Source organism: Ornithodoros turicata, chromosome 1 (assembly GCF_037126465.1).
Source record: "Ornithodoros turicata isolate Travis chromosome 1, ASM3712646v1, whole genome shotgun sequence".
Classification (NCBI taxonomy): Eukaryota; Metazoa; Arthropoda; class Arachnida; order Ixodida; family Argasidae; genus Ornithodoros; species Ornithodoros turicata.
In genome coordinates, this window is record NC_088201.1 from 31,505,089 (window position 1) to 31,526,408 (window position 21,320).

General features: G+C 41.8%; 1 protein-coding gene across 1 annotated transcript in view; it reads left to right on the top strand.

Annotated features, from left to right (window-relative positions):
- The window catches only part of LOC135377881 (RAB11-binding protein RELCH homolog), a 37,298-nt gene that overhangs the window by 7,778 nt on the left and 8,200 nt on the right, over positions 1-21,320 (top strand). The window contains exons 6-17 of the mRNA XM_064610614.1: positions 4,400-4,485; positions 4,586-4,840; positions 4,926-5,106; positions 5,598-5,801; positions 5,910-5,981; positions 6,048-6,188; positions 7,195-7,359; positions 8,411-8,594; positions 13,731-13,887; positions 15,460-15,635; positions 18,966-19,051; positions 19,305-19,411. Of these exons, the coding sequence (XP_064466684.1) occupies positions 4,400-4,485; positions 4,586-4,840; positions 4,926-5,106; positions 5,598-5,801; positions 5,910-5,981; positions 6,048-6,188; positions 7,195-7,359; positions 8,411-8,594; positions 13,731-13,887; positions 15,460-15,635; positions 18,966-19,051; positions 19,305-19,411 (1,814 nt within the window). The remainder of the gene's footprint in view (positions 1-4,399; positions 4,486-4,585; positions 4,841-4,925; positions 5,107-5,597; positions 5,802-5,909; positions 5,982-6,047; positions 6,189-7,194; positions 7,360-8,410; positions 8,595-13,730; positions 13,888-15,459; positions 15,636-18,965; positions 19,052-19,304; positions 19,412-21,320) is intronic.

Consider the following 21,320-nt stretch of genomic DNA (forward strand, 5'->3'; position numbering starts at 1 on the left):
AGGCTGAAACAGCTGTCCAGTACTGGCATGGCGACGTTTGAGTTACAAACATATATATATATACTATGTATATATACAGTCAACCCTCTATTTATGAACCTTCGATTTATGAATTCCCTCGTTTTATGAAGACTAGCACGAGGAACCAAGCTTTTTACATGCATTTTTCCCTCGTTTTATGAACCTCGATATTCGAATAATTAATGGAATTTCTGGGAACCAACTAGGAGTTGCCCAGCGTTTTTGCCCTCAATTTATGAACGGATCCTTCCGAGGCCAACAAAAACCTTCAAAGGGATTATTCGTGGTCTTATGAATGACGCCTGAACAGACAAAACGTTTTCGAGGTATTGCACCCTCGGTTCTTAACCCCTCGAAATCCGAACAACAAACGGGTTCTTGCATAAGTGTTCCTGACCTCAATTGACACAGCGGAAGGCATGGTCCAAAGCAAAATTAAACTATTTAGTATTGCATAATAATCAGAGTGTGAATGCGCTAACATCTGTGTTTTGTGAGACTGATACAGCAGAAGGCATGGTCCAAAGCAAAATTACACAATATATTTAGGGCCTGACTTTTTCGGGTTTTATTTTTGGCCAAATTCGGGGGGTAAATATCGGGCGATATTTTTCGTTTGAAAATTCGGGTGTATTCGGGTCAAATCCCGCTACGGCATATTCTGTCGTCAGGAATTCGGGTGTGTTTGGGTGATTTTTTTTTTTGTTTAATAAAAATTTGTCTTAACATGGAACTAATGTTTAGCGATGTTATCAAACTTTATTTTAATGCACGCTTATGAGTGTGCCACGCTACCCGGATGTTTTCGGGTAGATTCGGGTTAAACCCGAATTTTACAGATTTCGTTCGGGGGTAAATATCGGGCGGATACGGGTTTAACCCTAAAAAGTCAGGCCCTAAATATATTGCGTTATAAACACAATATCAACTCGGAAATACTGTTCCATTTGCTCGATAGTACTCACTTAACGGAATTTTCGATTTATGAATCCCTCGATTTATGAACGATTTTTCGGGGAACCGAGGGTGTTAATAAATCGAGGGTTGACTGTATATATATATATATATTTCTCTGCGTGCAGCCATAGAAGCCATCTTGATCTGTAATTTTGAATTTCAAACACGTCTAGTGTCATTTACTTTTTCTTTAATGGCTTTTTTTCCTGCATTCTATATACAGGGTCTCCACGCTAAGTGTGAACAGATTTTTTAAAAATAACACTTTTTCCAAGATGAAATCAATTGCAATATGGCATATGCTAAAGGGCACTCCCTAGCAGGGCATTAGCAAAGTCCAAAGGCAATGTCTTAATTAACTTTCATTAATTAACTTTTTAATTATAAAAGCTACAAAGTTGTCCCAATGAGAACATCTGCTCCTTTCGGTCACCTGATATCGTAGCCATTTTCAGAACAAAAATCCGTTCGATGGATCGCCCGCAAAAAATTCGTGAAGGAACGCCATTTTTTTCTTTATTTTGTTCATTGTGCTTCTTAGAAGACGCGTCTTTCTTTCACCCCAATGTGAGAGGGAGAAAGAGCACACTATCGCCTCTCGCGTGCTGGAAAAAGATTAAAAGGAAACAGAAAATGCAACCCAAGATAAGGCCAGTTCCGATAGAGTCACCCGATGCATTTGTTTTTTTGTTTTGTTTCCGCAAGTTAAAGCTCATCTTCGACGCATGAGGCGGCACTGTGCTCCTTCCCCCTCTCCTGTTGGGGATGAAGGAAATACGCGTCTTCTAAGAAGCGCAATGAACAAAATAAAGAAAAAAATGGCGTTCCTTCACGAATTTTTTGCGGGCGATCTATCGAACGGATTTTTGTTCTGAAAATGGCTACGATATCAGGTAACCGAAAGGAACAGATGTTCTCATTGGGACAACTTTGTAGCTTTTATAATTAAAAAGTTAATTAATGAAAGTTAATTAAGACATTGCCTTTGGACTTTGCTAATGCCCTGCTAGGGAGTGCCCTTTAGCATATGCTATATTGCAATTGATTTCATCTTGGAAAAAGTATTATATATATTTTTAAAAAATCTGTTCACACTTAGCGTGGGCACCCTGTATATATACAGTCGACCCCCGTTTATCCGGACGGTGCCGTTCCCGGCGAAATCGTCCGGATACCGGGGCATCCGGATAAATGAAACGACCGAATAGAAACGTCCTACAGAGCAAGGTTTAATTAAAACACAGAAATCTCGTCAATGACAGCTGTTAAATAGTAGTGTAGGCACTCGACTCCTGCAAACTTTTGCTAATTGCATAGAGTTGAGCCACGCTGTTGCGCTGCTCGAAGAATGTTAGTGCGGACGCAAAGTGTCAATGTCGGAGCCTTGTTTCTCACTGGCGTCATCGGCACCGTCTTGCTGCACATCGTCGGAGGCAACAGCAGCAATCACACCGTCATCAGTCATAGCTGCACACGCGTCATCATCCTTATCAACGTCAACGTAGTCAGAAACTGCAGCATCATGTGCGGCAGTCGCAGTGGCCTCTGCATCAGGGATCGCAGCTCAGGTAGGGGAATGTCTTCATCCGCCAACGGGCCGTAAGCAGCAGGCCCTCGGGTTGGAGTTTTCCCCTCTAGAACCGGACAGTTGCTCGAGATATTTCCAAATGACTGGACTGGTCAACGTGACACAACACACACAAATAGAAAAGGGGGTCATTGTGCACAGTCGTCTCCCCTACGGAGAAATGTAGGTCCCTGACGTGTGACGGGAATAACCCCAACATAGCGAAAAGGGTGACGAAGCGGGGTCAGCGTCTCCTCTTACTCACCGTAGTCCGGATAACTGAAGCTGGATTACAAGAATTTTCGACTTTCGTTCCTTGGAATTCTTGTCCGAGTCTGGAAGCTGAAGTTCGGATAAACGAGAACAAAATACATGGAGGAAAATCCGTTCCCGTGCCTTTTGTCCGGATACCGCGGGATCCGGATAAATGAAGTCCGGATAAACGGGGGTCGACTGTATATATATATATATATATATATATATATACAGGGTGTCCCAGAAAACGTGTCATTGAATTATAATAAAAAAACTAGGCCACCTAGAATCATGCGGTCAACAGCATTTGTTCTTATTAGGTTTTTGCCACCTCCTAATGTGAATGTCGTGCACTCCAAGTTTAATTATGTAAATATTTGCGAACTGAACTCGGAAATTTGCCAAGTAAAGGTCACTTTTTTACCCCACCAATATGAAGAGCGGGCCGAATTCACTCAAATCCATGATAATTCACAGTGATATTCACGAGCTATCCCATCGAAAAAAATAGCCGAATATCATGCTTTTCGGAGCACCGCACAATAGCGCGCGATTACTTTTTGGGCGCAATCGCACTCAGTGCGACGAGAGGAGGTTGCGAAGCCAGCCCACAGAGTGATAGTAGAAAAAGTAACAGTTCCTAAAATTGGGAGAGGGAAAGCATTATCCCAGCGAAAGTCGGACGTGATAAGCCGTGCCTGTTTGATCTCTTTCTGCGATGTCGGGGAGGGCTGGGTTTCCAACCTCCTTTCGTCGGACTGACAAAGATTGCGCTGAAAAATTCATCGCGCGCTATTATGTGCGACCTCCGTAGAGCATGATGTTCGGCTATTTTTTCCGATGGAATAGCTCTTAAATATCCCAATCAATTATCATTAATTTGACTAAATTAGACACGTTCTTCACATTAGTGGGGTAAAAAAGTGACCTTTACTGGGCAAATTTCCGACTTAAGCTCGCAAAAATTTACATAATTAAACTTACGTTGCACAACATTCACATGAGGAGGTGCCAAAAACCCAGTAAGAACAAACGCCGTTGACCGCATGACTCTAGGTGGTGTAGTTTTTTTATTATAATTCAATGACACGTTTTCTGGGACACCCTGTATATATACAGGGTGTCTCGCGTAACGTGTCAATAAATTTTATTAGAAGAAAGCAATAAAAGAAAAACGACCGCTACTTTTCTGCTACTTGAGTTACAAACAGGTGCTACATCAAAAGTATCACCTGTTTGTAACTCAAGTAACAGAAAAGTAGCGGTCGTTTTTTCTTTTATTGCTCTCTTTAAATAAAATTTATTGATTGACACGTTACAAGAGACACCCTGTATATATATATATATATTGAACCTGTCCGTGCCTGATGTTTTTTGCGCTCTCCCATTTTTGGAATATGGACCGATACCAAAACGCCTGCCTTTCAACTCTCAGTAATTGTAGTGTAGCTGTGGTATGCATTGTGGTAAGTGCACTTGCATGTGTAAAGAACACATTGCTGCATTTGTATTGCAATTCTAGCAGAATGTTGCACTTGAAGTACATCACCATAACGTGCTACCCTACAACAGCTTGAATGGAGTTTCTTTGTTCTGCAGCAAAACTTAATTCTGGAATTGCAAAGTCAGAGGTTACAGAGGTTGAGCCAAGAAAATGTGACTGAAGTCCTTCCGAAAACAATAGGGTAAATAGTGTTTATCAAACCATGCAGCTGTAGTAGTAGATATTGCTTATTTTCCATCTGTATTCATCTAAAATTTCTGTGCTGTTGCTTTTCCATCAAGCAATGTAGCATCCAAAGAAGAATTGCCTTCGGAAATGATACTTGAAAGTTCTTCAGGAGAAATTGAACTGGAAGTAACTATGAAGCAACTTGTCACTACTGAAACTCTGGTTCAAACCTGCCCTGTGGAAGGCCAGGGAGACTCTTTAGATCAGTCAGTCGAAAATTCTAAGATAACTCTGGACAAGAGCCTAACCTGGGGTGAACAACCCGCACCTGACACCACAAAGGACATATCTCGACTGAATAAAATGCTGTAAGTGGATATTTGTTATTGGAAGTGGATATCACAGTATTTCACACTTATAGCTCTGATTTTTACTTGGTTTCTTTTGCACTAGGCATGTTTCATCATCGTTCCTAAGTGCCTTGACTGCTGTTAGTTTGCCACAGCGACAAATTCCCAATAAAAGGTTGACTGCAGATGTGATAAACGTAGTACGGAATGGAGAAGACGTTGTTCTGCTACTTGCTCGTTGCCTTCCACACATTGTTCCAAATGTTCTTCTGGCGAAACGAGAGGTGGGTCTTTGGTATGCTCGAACATGTTGTAGTACAATTAGACGATAAGACACCCCTAACGGTTGTGGAAAATATCTATCGTTCAAAATTGATATGTTCAAAAAATGAACTGGATCAGTACGCCAAAGTAAAAGAAATGCACGTGTGCCGTTTGTTTTCTTTCTACTTGCACTCAAAGAATTCAGTTACGTTCTTTTAGGACTTCTGTCTTACAAAGTCATCCAGTAGACACTCTTAAAACATGCAAAATTGTGCACATGTGTCGTCAAAGACCTTGACCGAGCCCACAACATGCTGCGGAACGTTGAGTCCGAAAACTCTTACAGCCATTCGGTGATGGCTACTAATCATTTCTTCATTTCTATCATCATTGTCGCTGCTTGAACTTCCCATCCTTTCCATGTGTCAGCCATTTATTGGTAGTTGCACACCCTTGATGTTTAGAGTATGTGCATAAAACTGCTTCATACTACCGTTTTTTTACACATTAGGAACTAGTGCCATTGCTGCTGGCAGCAGTGGCTCTGCATCCAGAAGCTGAAGCAAGAGACTCACTTCTTCATTTATTGTTTAATCTTACCAAACGACCTGATGGTGATCAACGGCAGGTTATCCTGACTGGTCTCTTAACCATTGCCCATTCTCTTGGGCATTCACGTGTGGAATCTGAACTCCTGCCCCAGTGTTGGGAACAGGTGTTTATCATTTTACTGTTTATTTTTTGCCTCCAAATTTAAGTGTTTTCTTCTGCACAATGTCAAGTGGGCAGTTGTATGTTTTTTTGTTTTTCCCATGTTTTGTAGATTAGCCACAAGTGCATGGAAAGGAGACTCCTTGTAGCAGAGTCCTGTGGTCACTTGGCATCCTGTGTTGCAGTAGGTATTTCTGTACCTCGGATATTTTCTTTTATGGTCTTCGATTATATGCGCTATATTCTTCAGGCAGAGATGTGCAGCTCGCTGTTACTATCCATGTTGCAACAAATGTTAACAGATGAACGTGAAGAGGCTGTCCGCAATGCAGCTACACGAAGCCTTTCTGTCTTACTGGCTTACGTTGAAGATCAAGACAAGTTCACACAGGTTCATAATGTTTTGTTTCCTAATTTGCATGCTGTACCTATCGTTAAAGGGGTTGTGACACTTTGATATACTTTGCTCATTACATCATGCATGTGTTGTACAGCATGTCACAGTATTGAGGGAAAAAGGATTATTTTTCTATGTGTTTTAGTTGGTGGGGTACAAACTTTTGAACACGCACGTACGTCTTGCCTTTTGGTACTTGTAAGCATGTGACCTCTTCCATAGCTGCTTCACTGCAGAGGTGAAGGCTGTAGTGTCCCAGTCAGATGTATTTCGATATTCATGGTGCTAGTGGACGACTTGCAAAACTTGTAGCATCATCTGTAGTGCATATGACGAGAGCCTGCAGGCATCATGGGAAATATGTTGTTTCGCATGTTGTTCGTTGTTCTGGGCTATCCCATGTCGTTTGTGGATTGCTCTTTCATATACTAGTTTCACTTCTGTTGCATCTGGAGTGATATTTGGCATGGCATTATTATAAAAAACTTGAGAAGATGTGCACAGACAGCAGAGCTCTGGAGAATGTAACTCCCAGAGTGCACCTAATGGGATTTATGCAAAGTTGTCTGTTTTCTGCACCGAGTAGCCTAGTCCTCTGCTGTATAACTTGGAGTTCAGGTTTACATCGATGCAAATAAGCATCTTTTATATTTATTTGTCATAACTGTCTGTTAGAAAGAGAAAGGACTCTAGAGAAGATATGCAGATTTATGGATATTATCACAGGTTTGTATTCATGTACAAGAAGGGATATCCTTAGATACACACCTGGATGTTGAATTGTGATCTGCTACTTCAGCGTACTTTTGCACATTTATATATGACACTGTACTGCAATACTTCCCTTTACAGCAAATGTGAAAAACTAAAAAAAAAAATAAAAAAAGAAACTATTGTAGCTTCCTGTTTCATATGCAGTACAGTGAAACTTCATCATATCTTTTGGAACTTTTTGCATATTTGTTGCATTGTGCTTCAAACCATACTGTATGTCTCCCAGGCAATCCAGTTATCCTTAAGGATCATTCAGGATGACTCTGATAGCGTCTCTGAAGCTGGGCTTTCAGTTCTACTCCCGTCGGTAGCATCATGGGCTCTCCATCTGGGGAAATTGCAAACAGATTTTCTGCCAACTTTGATGCAGCTTGTCGAAGAAGTTGTTGTGGTACGTAAATTTCACCTGAGGTAACAGAAAAAAAAAGTTATGCAAATGTGATCCTTGTGTAGTCACGCTGCAGTTTAATGTATAGTACAGTATAGTTCGTAATGATCACCCTTAATAGTTACAAAAGCTCGTAATGTGTATACGTGTATGTCCAATCGATGCACTCTCTGACATGAGCCACCGGCTGTATGTTGAAATAGAACGACATGATTTTGTGCAGAGTTCGAGGTAACTTGTTACTGTAACTAAGTTCCTTTTTTTGGTAACTTGTATCTTAACTAGTTACTTTTGTGCCGTCGTAACTTTAAGAGGAACTCGTTTCTTTTTCAGGTAACTTTGCCAAAGTAACTTAAGCTAAGTTCCAAGTTACTTTTAATTCGCTTTGCACTCACGTCCACATATTTTCTTGATTTTCTTGCTTTCTCTCCGGTTCTTTCACGGCCTACAAAATGTGATATTCAATCTATGACAGTATTCTATTCAGGAAGTAAGAACCACTGCCATTGAAATGAAGCTGAACCATTGTGCGCCCACAGGGAGTAAGATGTAAAGCGTTTGAATTGTTGGACATGAACGAAAACGATCTAAGCGTGTTGCACTCTCCGCAGGCAACTCAAGATCGAACCACGACGCGCTGCACCTGTGTGGTGCTTTTTTGTGTTCAAAGTAACTTGGAAGTAACTCGTTATTTTTTTAAGTAACTCCGTAACTGCGAGTTACATTTCAGGCTGAAGAACTTCGTTATTAACTTAGTTACATTTTTCACATGGTAACTTCATGGTATTTTTCACTCGTAACGAGTTCTTTTTGACGGGTAACTTCTCGATCTATGGTTTTGTGTGATAAAATGTGTCTGTTTTCTTTTGCTTTTGCTTTGGGTATGTGTGTACATGCAGGTCTTGACGATTTGACTGTTTTCTTCTGTAACAGATTGTTTATCTATGACTGTTTTCGCATAGAACTGGATAACCTGTGTACTGAATCCTATTTACAGCAGTACCTCTGCCTGCTGAATTTCTTTATTGCTCTTTTCTGCTCTCATTCATTTCAGACACAGCCCAGACACCTGTTTGATAGTGTTTACAGTGGCACCCCTGCTGAAGAAGGGCGCTTCTTGAAGCTCATTAGAGCACTTGAAGTTATGGTGCCATTCCTCTTCATAGATGTACTCCTGTCTGGCCCATATGTGGCACATCTGAGTTCTGTTAAAGGGACACCATTGGGCCAACTTAAAGGTGCCTACAAGCTGAAAGTTTGTTTTATATACATTTGCTTTATGTACATGCTTTTGCGAGTGTGATAACTAGAGCACGGAAAAATATGCACTAAAAATTCTCAAAATATGCAGTAAAAATCGTCAATATATGCAATATTTTCTATTGTTCTTGGCACGAAAGCAATACACCAAATGCCTATTTAAAAAAATGCCTGTTAGGGATAACACGGTAAAATAACGGCACCTTCGTTCTGCAGCACACAACAAAGAATGCTTGTGCCACAGATATAAATCATAGAGCTCAAGGCTTTGCGTTCGTGATTGATAAAATAGTGTACCATATTTTCACGCGTATTAGCCGCGGCTTATGCGCACTTTTTTTTTCTCACGGGCGCCCTGCGGGTTATCCACCGGTGCGGCTTATCTGCTGACTATTTTTTCCTGGTATTTTCCCCATACGCCGATTTTAACGAAAGGGCCGACGTGTCTCTGGAACAGCACTGCCCTGCCGATGCACGAACAGTGCGTAACAGGGACGGGTCCACATTCGAGTAGATTGATCTTCCTGGTGCATTCCCCCAAGCAGTTTAAGGAAAGTGGTGACAGTGATTCACGACTTCTGGAAGATCACTGACCCATCAGTCCACGAAAAACACCCGACAAGGGCACAATCCGATCTTGGTAGAACTCCAGAACTGATCTCCTCTGTTGTACACTGTGCCGATCCCGGTGTATGGACCACAGGGTTTATGGCCTTCTCTATGGTCTCCTTTTTTGCACAAATCACTCGTCTCGTATTGCCCGCGGCTTATCTGCCAGAAAATTTTCAAAACGTCCCAAAAAACGCGTTCTGTGGCTTATCTGCGGTGCGGCTTATACGCGTGAAATTACGGTAAATGCAGGCTAGCTGGTAGACAAAACCCATGCTGAAACCAGCCTAAGCATGGGCAACATAAAAAAAAAACATACACGTATGTTCGTGTTGGTCGTGTTGCCCATGCTGAGGCTTGTTTCGTCATGGCTTTGCGTTCAGCACTGCATCATGCCGATTAAAATGCAAATGCTGCCCGTCTTCGTAACAGTAATGTGGCGAAGGTGAAATATGGCCCATTGGCCATGCACGCAGTGGAGGATACAGCAACCAGGGTACAGGCTGAACACCGCACCTCACCCCACCAAAACATGGAATATTTAATTCAGACTAGAATTTTCGTGAAAGAGGACCTGACGCTGTCCCAAAACCATCAAAATCATCCAAGTAAAAACAAGAAGCAAGTTCTCGCACCCGAAAATGTGTCAAAATATGCACTTTACATGCACTTTTATGTGAAATATGCTACAACACGCAAAACGTGCATTTATATGCACCATAGAACCCTTCTGATCGGTCCCAAACCAAGACCAAAAGTGTTTTCTCATCGTCCAGATACGAAACCATATCGAGAGAAAAAAAACATGCATTTGCATGAAGATCTGCCAGTGATAACCATTATGCAAACTATGATATTCAACACCAAATTCACTGGGTTCTATAGAAGAGCAACAATAAGTGGAACTGCTGCACACACGCCATTCATCATTTAGTGTTCTTATAAACTCCTAATTATATTTAAAACATCTGGAAAACGGAAGATATAAAGCCTTGGTGATTTTGAGATTTTTACCCTAATGTCCTGATGCACTGTAGTTGGTAATGATACATACGAGGGTGGATCAAATATAAACGCGACTTTCATTTTATATATTTTTAATTTGTAGTAACAAATAAACAAAGTATTCATTATTTTTCTACATAATCTCCCAATGTAGAAATGCATTTTTCCCAGCGGGCCTGCAGCTTTTTGATCCCCTCTTCATAAAAAGAAGTGTTGTGTGAGTGGTCAGTTGCGCACATACTCCTCCACTGCGTCGTCGAATCGTTGGTCTCCCAGAGCTTCTTTGAGTGACCCAAACAGGTGAAAGTCACAAGGTGATAAGTCAGGGCTATAGGGAGGGTGTTCCAGTGGCGTCCAGCCCATTTCCATTAATTTTGCGCATGTGATGGCTGCTGCGTGGGGTCTGGCATTGTCACTGAGGAGAATCACTTTCGTCTTGGTTGGTCACACGTTTTGCTGCGATAAGCAAGTTTAACCTCACTCAAAAGTTCACAGTAATATGCAGCATTGATGGTGCGATGATCGTGCAAGAAATCTGCACGTGCAAAATACCGCACTGGTCCCAAAAAACAGTTGCAAGCACCTTGCCAGCTGACGCCGAGTCTTGGCTTTGACAGGGGCTGCTTCACCTTCCTTTCTCCACTCCATGCTTGCTTGTTTCGACTTAGGCGTGTAGTGGTGTACCCAAGTTTCAGCGCAGGTAACGATGCATTTTAAAAATATACATCCCTTTCTTGTGCAAATTGTGCTGATAGCCGCTGACACACGTGTAAACGTGCCAACTTCTGTTCTGCAGTCAAAAGCTGTGGAACCCATCGGGCAGCAGTGATGGGCAGTACTTGAAGTACCAAGTACTCAAGTAGTACTTTAAGTACATTTCTGTGTACTTGTACTTTACTTTAAGTACATTTGGAATTGGGTACTTTGTATTGTACTTCAAGTACTTTTTTCCGAGTACTTTCCCATCAAGTACTCAAGTACCCAAACTTGGACTGCAGACAAAAAATCACAAAAGAGTATAAAAAATGCACCCTACTAAAAGCGCTAAAATGACAGCAAGAAGACGAAAACACACAGATAGGGCTATCTCTGAGTTTTCGTCGTCTTGTCGTCATTTTTGCGCTTTTAGTGGGATGCAGTACCAAGAGTCCCAGTCTGACATTTTACCAAAAATGATTTTTCTGCTTTCAAAGAGCATATTTCTTGAAGCAAATCTATTGTTGAAAAAGTATCAACGCTTCTATGATTATGTAAAACGAATCGAACGGACACTGTAACCAGCAGCACAATGACTTGGTCCATTGTCATTTCAGTTCTCCCAGTGGAGGGTTCTATGCTTTTTTATATTGTTTCCTTCATTGGCAATTAATTATCATTTTATATCACTTGATATGTGTGATTGCATTACATGATGAACACTCTAAAAGACACACATGCTTTCATTTTTACGTTTTACGTTTTTTAATTGGTCACATATATGCATTACATTACTGCAGATCACAGTCGTATAAAAATGAAGGCTTACATTGTGCTTCATCCTTTTTTACTTTCCTCATATTCTTTTTTTGAACATGTTGTATTTCAAAAAGCATCAAGGAATGCCCAGAAATATATAATCTATATTTGCTTGTATTTTTTCCCTTGAAATTTCCTAGCCTGTTATAGCAGAAGATTAGTACCGGAACACCACACTAGGCGGGTGATCTTGGATCAGTCAGGACATAATACTATTTTGCATAATCACAGCACAGCTGACTGATTACCTCTCTAGACGTTACTACAAATTATGACATCTGATGAAGTTCATATTCACGGGTTAGCACTTAACCTAGGACTTTATGGCTTCAGAGCATTTGTCAAAAATACTCGCTAAAGTTTTGACAAAAAGGCAAGACATAGATACTACACAGTGAAATGCAAAGTGATACAAATTAAATTGGCAATGTACTTGATGAATACTTGAAGTACTTTGCCTAGTACTTTGTACTTTACTTGAAGTACATTTGGAATTGGGTACTTTGTACTGTACTTGAAGTACTAATGATGCCAGGTACTTGGTACTTTACTTTAAGTATAATTTTGAGGTACTTTGCCCATCACTGTCGGGCAGGCACTTTACGGAGTTCTAGGTCCTTTGTGATTATGGATTGAGTGCTTCTATAGCTTATGCTTACCTTAGAGCTAATTTCTGAAACCTTCAAACGTCATTCGCCCTCCAGAAGATCATGAATGGCACGAATGTTCTGCTTCGTAATGCTTGTTCGTGGGTGACGATCACGACTTTCGTTTTCAACCGCGTCATGGCCTTCCACAAATTCCTTATGCCAGGCAAACGCACGCGGCCTGGACAGTGTTTCATCCCCAAACTGTGCCGTCAGTCTCTGCAAAATTTTGGTCTGTTTTACACCCTCACAAGCCAGAAACTTTATAATAATACGTTGCGCAATCAACGGCTGTACCTCTTTCCCAGACATTGTATGACGAACTACTGAAGAAATGTAACGAGACCAGCCGGCTGGCTTCTCACGTGACTACTGACCCACCTACCTCTGGGTCTGGGTCTGGGTCTGAGTCTGGGTGCTTGTGCACCTCGCGCCAATTGACAGAATGCGCTCTACGACAAAAGTCTCATTTATATTTGATCCACCCTCGTAATACAGTCTACGACATCCACATGGTACTCACTGCTCTGATTATGCTTGCTTCTCTGTGCTCCTAAATTAATGGAGAGCCCAAAGATGAGATGACATGTTCAGCACAAGAAAAACTACAGCACCAACAGGGAGTGGTCGATTGCATGTCACTCACCTGTGGCCGTATGTGCATACATGTCAAACAGGGAGAAGCTTTAATGTGAGGCTTAGTGATCATACCCTTTCCCCACGAAGCACCATGCCGTCAGGTCATCTCGCAGTGCATGCATGAGGTTGTAATTGCTCGGCTGTGTTTAAAAAATTAAAGTAAAAGCTGCCTGCAAGTAACAGGTCAGGAGCGAAATACAGGAGGTCTTGCTGATTACAGAACATGTGACAGAAGGACATGTGAGCAAGCCATCACTGCACTTGCTTCCTTCCGAGATGTACTATCCAAATCAGACGAGGGCAGCTATGCGCGCCTGCTTGACTCGAGATTGGGCGTCAACAATGGCTTCTGTTTATCTCTTTCATATGCTTATATTTTTCTTTCCCCATCGTTCTGTACTACAGATTTAAACCATGTAGCATCAATAAGTTTCTGTTAGTTACGAGTTAGCAGTTAATTTATCTGTTTCTCTCATCCCTCTCTCTCAGCTGCTTTGTTTTTTGGCGATATTTGTTTAAAAATAGCTTTCACAATACTTTATTCTGCGCAATAAAAAGAGCTTCTCCAACATGCTGACTAGCAGTGCTTACACGTCTGTGGATATTGCAATGTAAAATTGCCACATAGGAGACTATTTTTGTGTAACAGGTATAACATTATTTTTGGAGCCACTAATCACGTCCTATATTTTGCGTCAGTTAACAGGCAGGTGCTTCCTCAAAATCGTCTGCTCAATCCTGTAGTCATTGTTGGGGATGAGGCAAAGGTGGCACACCTGGTACAGGCTTTTGATGAGCACATTGACAAGGAGTGGTATCGCACATGGCCTGTGTTTGACTGGGTTCTCACCAAATTGTAAGTAGATGCTTTGTACGTGTACAATCAAAAGATAGACCACCTTTTCTGCTTGGAACCTCATCAATACAGATTTGCAAAAGCTAGAACTGTTGAGTACAAAGGAATAATTAGCTCTAAAGTTGGGAACTTTATATGCAGGATTTATCGTTCTCTGCATTTACTGGCCACGGCTGGTAAACATTTATTGACAGTTTTTTGGATGTCTGACAGAACTAAAGCTAGGATCAGCCTTGTATCTGATCACACAAAGGCAGCACCACTTCTGGGTTTGTACATAGTTGTACTGTTTTTGCATGGACACTTTTCACTGTCATTGCTGTTTCAAGGTCGTATTGATACTTCTTACACTGATTAAGTAAACTTGTACTGCAAGGCATGTCTGCTAGAATAATCATTCTCATAAAAGTGACAGGCATGACACAGTCATAGATGCCCAGAAGGAAGTGCAGATGACTATGTAATTTGCTTGCATCTGACCGACATGTGTAGTCACAACAAATGGGATTGATGCTCGAGGTCCATTTACTTTTTATCTATTATTGACCTGTGGTATGCATCACGAGATCGTGTTTGACCAATATGGTTCACGTAAACAGTTGTATTAAACACCACAAACAAACGAAAGATTCCCATTTGCCTGTTGTGTTCAGAGGGCTATCACCTTTTTGCATTAAAACATCCCTTTGGGCTTGTTGGTGACAGACTTTCATGACGTAAAAGCGCTAAAAACAGGACAAACACAAGACACACACAACAGTGAGCACTCACTTTCAGCAACTTTACTGACATGCCACATGGAAGGTGCTTATAATCATTGCAACAGGAACTCCCTTTCCCTTTCAGATAACAAAATACTTTCCGAGCTAACACACACGTGTTGCCCGCTTTCTTGATCAGGCAGGCCTCCCAGATCTCTCGATCTCTCTGCTTTTTATATTTCCCTCTTATCTTTGTTGGCAAGGTAACAAGGTAACTTGTTTATACACACAAGGGAGTGCGGGTGTGATGGTAATTTCAATAAAACAAAGGTAAGAGGGAAATATGAAAAGCAGAGAGATCGAGAGATCTGGGAGGCCTGCCTGATCAAGAAAGCGGGCAACACGTGTGTGTTAGCTCGGAAAGTATTTTGTTATCTGAAAGGGAAAGGGAGTTCCTGTTGCAATGATTATAAGCACCTTCCATGTGGCATGTCAGTAAAGTTGTTGAAAGTGAGTGCTCGCTGTTGTGTGTGTCTTGTGTTTGTCCTGTTTTTAGCGCCTTTACGTCATGAAAAAACACCTAATTGCAGTATGCTGTTTGTGTTGGTATGTTTTATAGTACCTATAAAGTCATTAATCAAAAGAGCCTTGTGGTCGGATGTCGTCACTTGCTCGTTTGCATTCTTCACGTTTTTGTTCAAGTTTGTCACATTCACATTGCTTTTCTTATATCTGAAAGAATTTTTCTCAATGGTGAAAAAAATCTAGTGAAAAAATTGCTACTTTGTATAAGACTGTCAGCCACACTATACACTGAAGCCACTACCCTTTGGTGTGCCAACATCTTTAAAATATCTGCTTCTCTTTGCAGCATTCCATTCTTGACAAGCATCACCATACAACTGGAGCTTCATAATGGAAGAAGTGTCCATGCTGCTTCTCAGCTCCTCTTGTGCTTTTGTCAGCATTTCGGATGGAACTTCACAAATACCAAAATTAAGCCTGCATTCGTTGCCCTTATCCCGATGCTTCATGAAGCAGTTTCAGGTAGACCATAAAGAAATTACAAGAGTACCTGTTTTAACATACCACAATTGGACTTGTTTTCATCTCAGCAAGGGCACATTTTCTGCCTGTGCTTTTGTAATGTTAATGTAAAAGTGACTGCACTGTGATCCTGTCCTCATCCTCTACTTTGTCATCATTTTCTTCCTGTATTGCTACACCGCCCTTACCCCCCGTAAGATGAGTGGTAAAAGGTTCACATGCCATAAGCAATGCCATACAGTGGTCGTAGATGGCTGAGACTAGCAGATTGGATGTGACCGGTCACTGTAAGTCAGTGTACCCCCATTTAGTCCAATCCAGTTTGATGCCACCTTTTTGCCAGTTGCAAGTGTGGGCAGGGAGGAGAACCATTAGCACTGATAACCGTGAAAAACGGTAAAAAAAACTGGTGTTATGGTGCCATCATTCCCATGGGACCCCTTTACCCTCCAGGTGTTCGCGTCACTGAGCGGATTCCGGGACATTTGATCGAACGCCATTTGGTCGAAGGTCGTTTGATCGAACGTGGGACATTTGGTCGCAAGCCATTTGATCGAACGCCGTTTGATCGAAACGGCAGCGGTCGTTTGATCGATTTTTTTTATTGGTTCACCTGGAGCGTTGAAGCAGCAGCAGCAGCAGAAAAAAGAAACTGAGCTGCAATTCTAAATGCCGGTATCCTGAGGAACATTTAAATGTGTGTAATCCGCTTGCCCGTAAACACATTCCTCATGCAAACCCACTTTTTTGCTTCGAAAAAGCAGTCCCAGTCTCCAAAGGCCTGGGTTATTCACCCGTTCGACAACCTGATAGATTTTTCCGCTCTGACACATAGCGACTAAACATGTCATACATGTCTTTCACCCCTCATCCCCCAACCCTTTGGCAATTAATAATTGATCTCAAATAATAAATATTTTTGACAAATAAATAAATGACATTTTTGGATAATTTATCTGCGTCGTACGTGGACACATTTTAACAATGTATTATTAATATTTGTATTTAGCTGACTATTCAGCTTCAGATCGTCGAAATGGAGGGGAAAAAAGACAAAAACACTGTCATGGAGCCCGCGATGACGGAATCGCAAACGTAACATGAAAACGGTTAGGAGCCCAACCGTTTTCATGTTACGTTTATTCAGTTTTAGTTTATTTACTTTGCACCTGTGTGCAAGTGAATCTAAATTTATTTGTCGTAACAAACATTAACCGGAGTTAATGTTTGTTAACCATAAGTCCTTCGAAAGCTAGACAAGATGAGCCGGGCAGCAGACCTTTGCATTTTCTCTATTTCTTTTTTTTTTCTTTTTGATAGCGTGGATGTGCAGAGATTCCGGACTGCAGATGCATACTCTAAACAAGGTTGAACTAATGTTTTATATGCTGTTAATTTAATATCGTTTGTTGTACCATGGCAAAATTACCTTCTTAGTATCCACAGGCTTCGAGTGGCTTCCGCACACATATGGCTATATCCCATTTTTCCGCCAGCAATGAGAAGGGTGCCCAGAAGAAGCACAGACTATCGGCTGTTTCCAATGTGAGACCACTTTCTTCAATATGTGTACTACCAGATGTGTAGTTCGTCGGTTTCTTCCCCACTGTTCTGTTCAGCTGTGTTGTTCGTAAATGACAAAGGTCTGAAAATAACCAGTGGTCTCTCCTCTTCGGCTGAAAAAATAAAAAAAATCAATAAAAGCAGAGGACACTGATTGCCTGCTCCGTATGCTCGAGTCAAAAGTTACAGAAAAACAGGTGCGTACGACGCACTCCACGGAGCTTTGAATTCCCTTCCAACAAACGTCTTTCGAACAAACGGCGTCAATCAATCGGCTTTCGATCAATCGGCTTTCGATCAATCGGCTTTCGATCAAACGGCTTTCGATCAAACGGCTTTCGACCAAGTGGCGTTCGACCAAATGGGCGGACACCCACTGAGCAAAACACACTCCTCCCCACATTGATTGAAGTGTACTACACAGAAACCTGCTTTAAGGCCTGCGCACACTGCACAACTCTATATCACATAGTTACGTTAGTGCAGTGGTTCTCAACCGGGGTTCCGTGAACCTCGTCCTGAGGTTCTGAGAATGAATCTTGAGAGCGTCCCCAGACCTGCCCGAAACCAGCCTTGATATATAATACAATCAAACCTCGTTACAACGAAATGCGGTATAACGAAATTCGCGATAGAACGAAATAATTAGGATTTTGGCCAGGGGGCCATGGAGATCAATGTATTTTATCTCCCGCTACAACGAAATACTTTTGACTTCATTGAACCGACTATTTGTCGGTAGTCGGGTAGTGGTAGATTAAGCTGCCGCCTCGATACAGCAAAAGAATGAGATAAGGTTTATGACCCCAAGCCGATTTCAGGGTCACGAAAACAAAGGGCGAAAGCTGCGTCCTGTTTCCGCGGCGAAGGAAGGCACGCGCGATTAGGGTCGGGAGGAATCTGATGCCTACAAAAGGAAGTCTGAGTCATTGGAAGGTTTGGGATTTTCCTTCCGAGGTTTCTCCTTTTCGCGCTGGTTTTGAACTGTCCGGTTGCAGCCAAGTACAGGACGAAAAGAGCACGAGACGCAAGGCGCCAACGCGCGCGTGTGGGAAACGCTTCGTTCGCCTGGCGGCCTATACGTGACGAACTCAGCCAGATTTTCTTGACGGGGACAAACATGCCGTAGTAACGAAGACCCTTACGGAAGACACACTGCTACAGACGTGCTTGGAACGTGTGCGGGATCGCGACACGATATGGAGAACGCTGCAGAGGCTTTGGTGGCGTACGAACAATGCGTGACAGCGCATCTTCTAGGCACGACGCAGACACGAATAACCGGCTATTTCACGCAAGAATAAAATGCCGTAGGTGCTGTTTGGCGCTGTATTTTTAGTTGTTGTAATTTTTCAAGAAAGACTTTTCCGTATCATAGCGGGAGTTATTCACGCTTATGTACAGCGCGCGCCCTCGCGAAGATCGCGATTTGTGACCTTCAATTCAATACAGCGAAATGTTCGATACAATGAAAGAAATTGCGGTCCCCGTGAGTTTCGTTATATCAACGTTTGACTTCATTTACTTCTTGCACGACAGCTAGTTTACCTGACCCAGTTCTGCACAGTTGCGTCTATCAGTGTGTAGTATAAGTAGGTTTCTTGAAGTCGTGCTTGCATGATCAAAGGTTCCTTCGAATAACACAAGCTGAGAACCACTGCACAAGTGCATACTAGAGATTTCAAGGACCACCCAATAGCTCGAAAACACGCAACATTTACAATTAGCGAAAGGTTTTAAATTGTTACAGTGCTCTCCTTTTGGTAGGTGATACCAGCACAGTGGCAAATGAGACATTGGAAAAGGCAACAGTACCTGTTTACGTCTGTGGTGTCTTGACAGCTTTTTGTCATGTAAGTAGCTTCAGTGTGGTATGGAATGGGATTTCTTTGTTGTCTTCGTTTATTGACACATTGAAACCTAACATGTGTGTTTATAATACTATTATTGTAGGCTTCTCAGAATTGAGCAGTGTTGCCCACACTCTCTTTAGGAAAGTGAAATGTTGTAAATGTATGTAAATGTTCGAAAAAAAGGAATGCACTCTTGCCACACCACTTGATAGCATGAACAAGAGAAACCAGTCACACTGATCTTCTTGTGCAGGAGTCTGACCGTCAGGAGTTAAGAACTGCTCTACATGATCTTCTGTGCACAACAGCATCCTGTCATGCTTCTCTTGCTTGCCTTCAGTGCATCATCCTGGAATTGTGGTAACTGCTTCAGAAACAGTGCGAGTGATGAAGTTAATGTATCTGCTTAAAGGAGTACAGAGGGCCATCCAAAATATTTTCAGTTTAAGACATGTGATGAAAGTGTATGTGTCAATTTGCCGAACAGCATAAAAGGTTTTGATGCATGCAGTTTTTTTCCCCAGAAAAAAAAAAAAAGTACACAAACACAGCTGCGCTCGTTCACTCTCGACTTGCCCCCGGGGTGTAACAAGGAGGAGAGGGACGACCTATGATGCCATAACGTCTACGCGGTCAGTCGAGGTTGTCAACTGTCTTTTTCTTTTTGTGCGTTAGGGCTTTCTTCTTTTGTAGTCGGTAAACCTGTCCCCTCGGGGAGGATCGGGAATTGAAGGGGTGACCGTGGGCATGGAGGATTTCATTGTCCCGCGGGAGTTTCCCTTTGAGCAATGCTTCTTCAGAGCACTGAACAGCTGACTAACAGACGATACTCTGAACCAATCAGCGAGCACGGACGGTATAGCGTCAGCTGCAGGTCACAGGCTGGTATTGCTCTCCACCACCGTTGCGCACGGTCGCTTTTTGCGGCATACTTTAAATTCAATTTCTGCGATAATTATGACTCTGTGGGGTGAATTACTTCTCACGGTGCATTTTAGTGGCCTGCTTAACAGTTTTATAGAAAGCAAACAGGGTGTTAAAAATGACTCCTGTGTGACTTTAAACCAGTGCTTTCGAGACTTGACACACTGACGCCTTTTTGACTGTTGTAGGGATGTTGCATGTGGGAGGTGGAGGCACAGCCAAATTAGATAGCCTGTAAGAGACACTTAATGTTACCATATATGGTTTTGCATTCTGTAGTCCTTGATGTTGCAGACTTGCCAATCAACATAGACTCACTTATAGTCATTCTGTAGAAAGTAAAGCACCATCAGGATTCCTACTCATTTTAATCAAAGTACCAAATGACATCCAGACATCAGCTGGATTTTACGTTTTGAAAATTAAACCAATAATTATAGTCCAAATCTGACTAACTGATCACAATAAATAATCTTCGCACTAAAACATCATTTGCATTTCATTACATGTTACAACCATGCATTTTCATGCCAAGTACTACGCTTTTGCAATTACTGTTACTGGAGACACCAGGTAATGGGAGCTGCTATTTGATACATAAATGGTCGCCATAGAGTGGGGTAAATTTGGCATGTGTTTTCTGTTTCTGTAAAAAAAAATGTGAGGTTGACCAGGCAAATTTCGAAGTTCAGTTGGGAAATTTCAATTTCTCCCAAATTGAATTTGATAAAGGTGCTTAGAAATCATGTCAAAATCTCTCTCGAGATAACTAGTGTTGATCCCATAATGTTTAGACAAGTCGATTTTTTAAATACGATTTTTTATCATGTTAGGTGAAACCAGTGATGGCCAGTAGTTAACTACATGTAGTTAAACTACTAGTTAAACTACCTGATTGTAGTTAAAAAGTAGTTATCAACTACTTGCTGAAATGTAGTGGCAACTACTAGTTAAACTACTATTTCGAGTAGTTAACTACAGTAGTTAGGTTACTGCAGGCTCCAACTACTTCCGATTTTGCCGCAAGCTTTACGGCACGATTGTGCTTCCGAGTGAGAACAAAATTGCAGAGAAATTGTGCCGTGCATGTGTACTAAATCTTCACTTTTAATGCTTGTCTAGTGAAGCCTCATTTGCTGTGAAATAATTCTGCAACTTAGTTTATCACGTAGGCACAGAAAGAATCCCACCGCAAGCTTTGTATTTGACGACCTTGGTTACCGTACTGGTGTGCACATAACCCTATAGGATGGCTATGTCATCGAGGCTAAGCGAAAATATTTTACGATCCACAGTGGCGCAATCGGCACCCACCACAATACTTGTGCGTGGCGCATTGATCTGT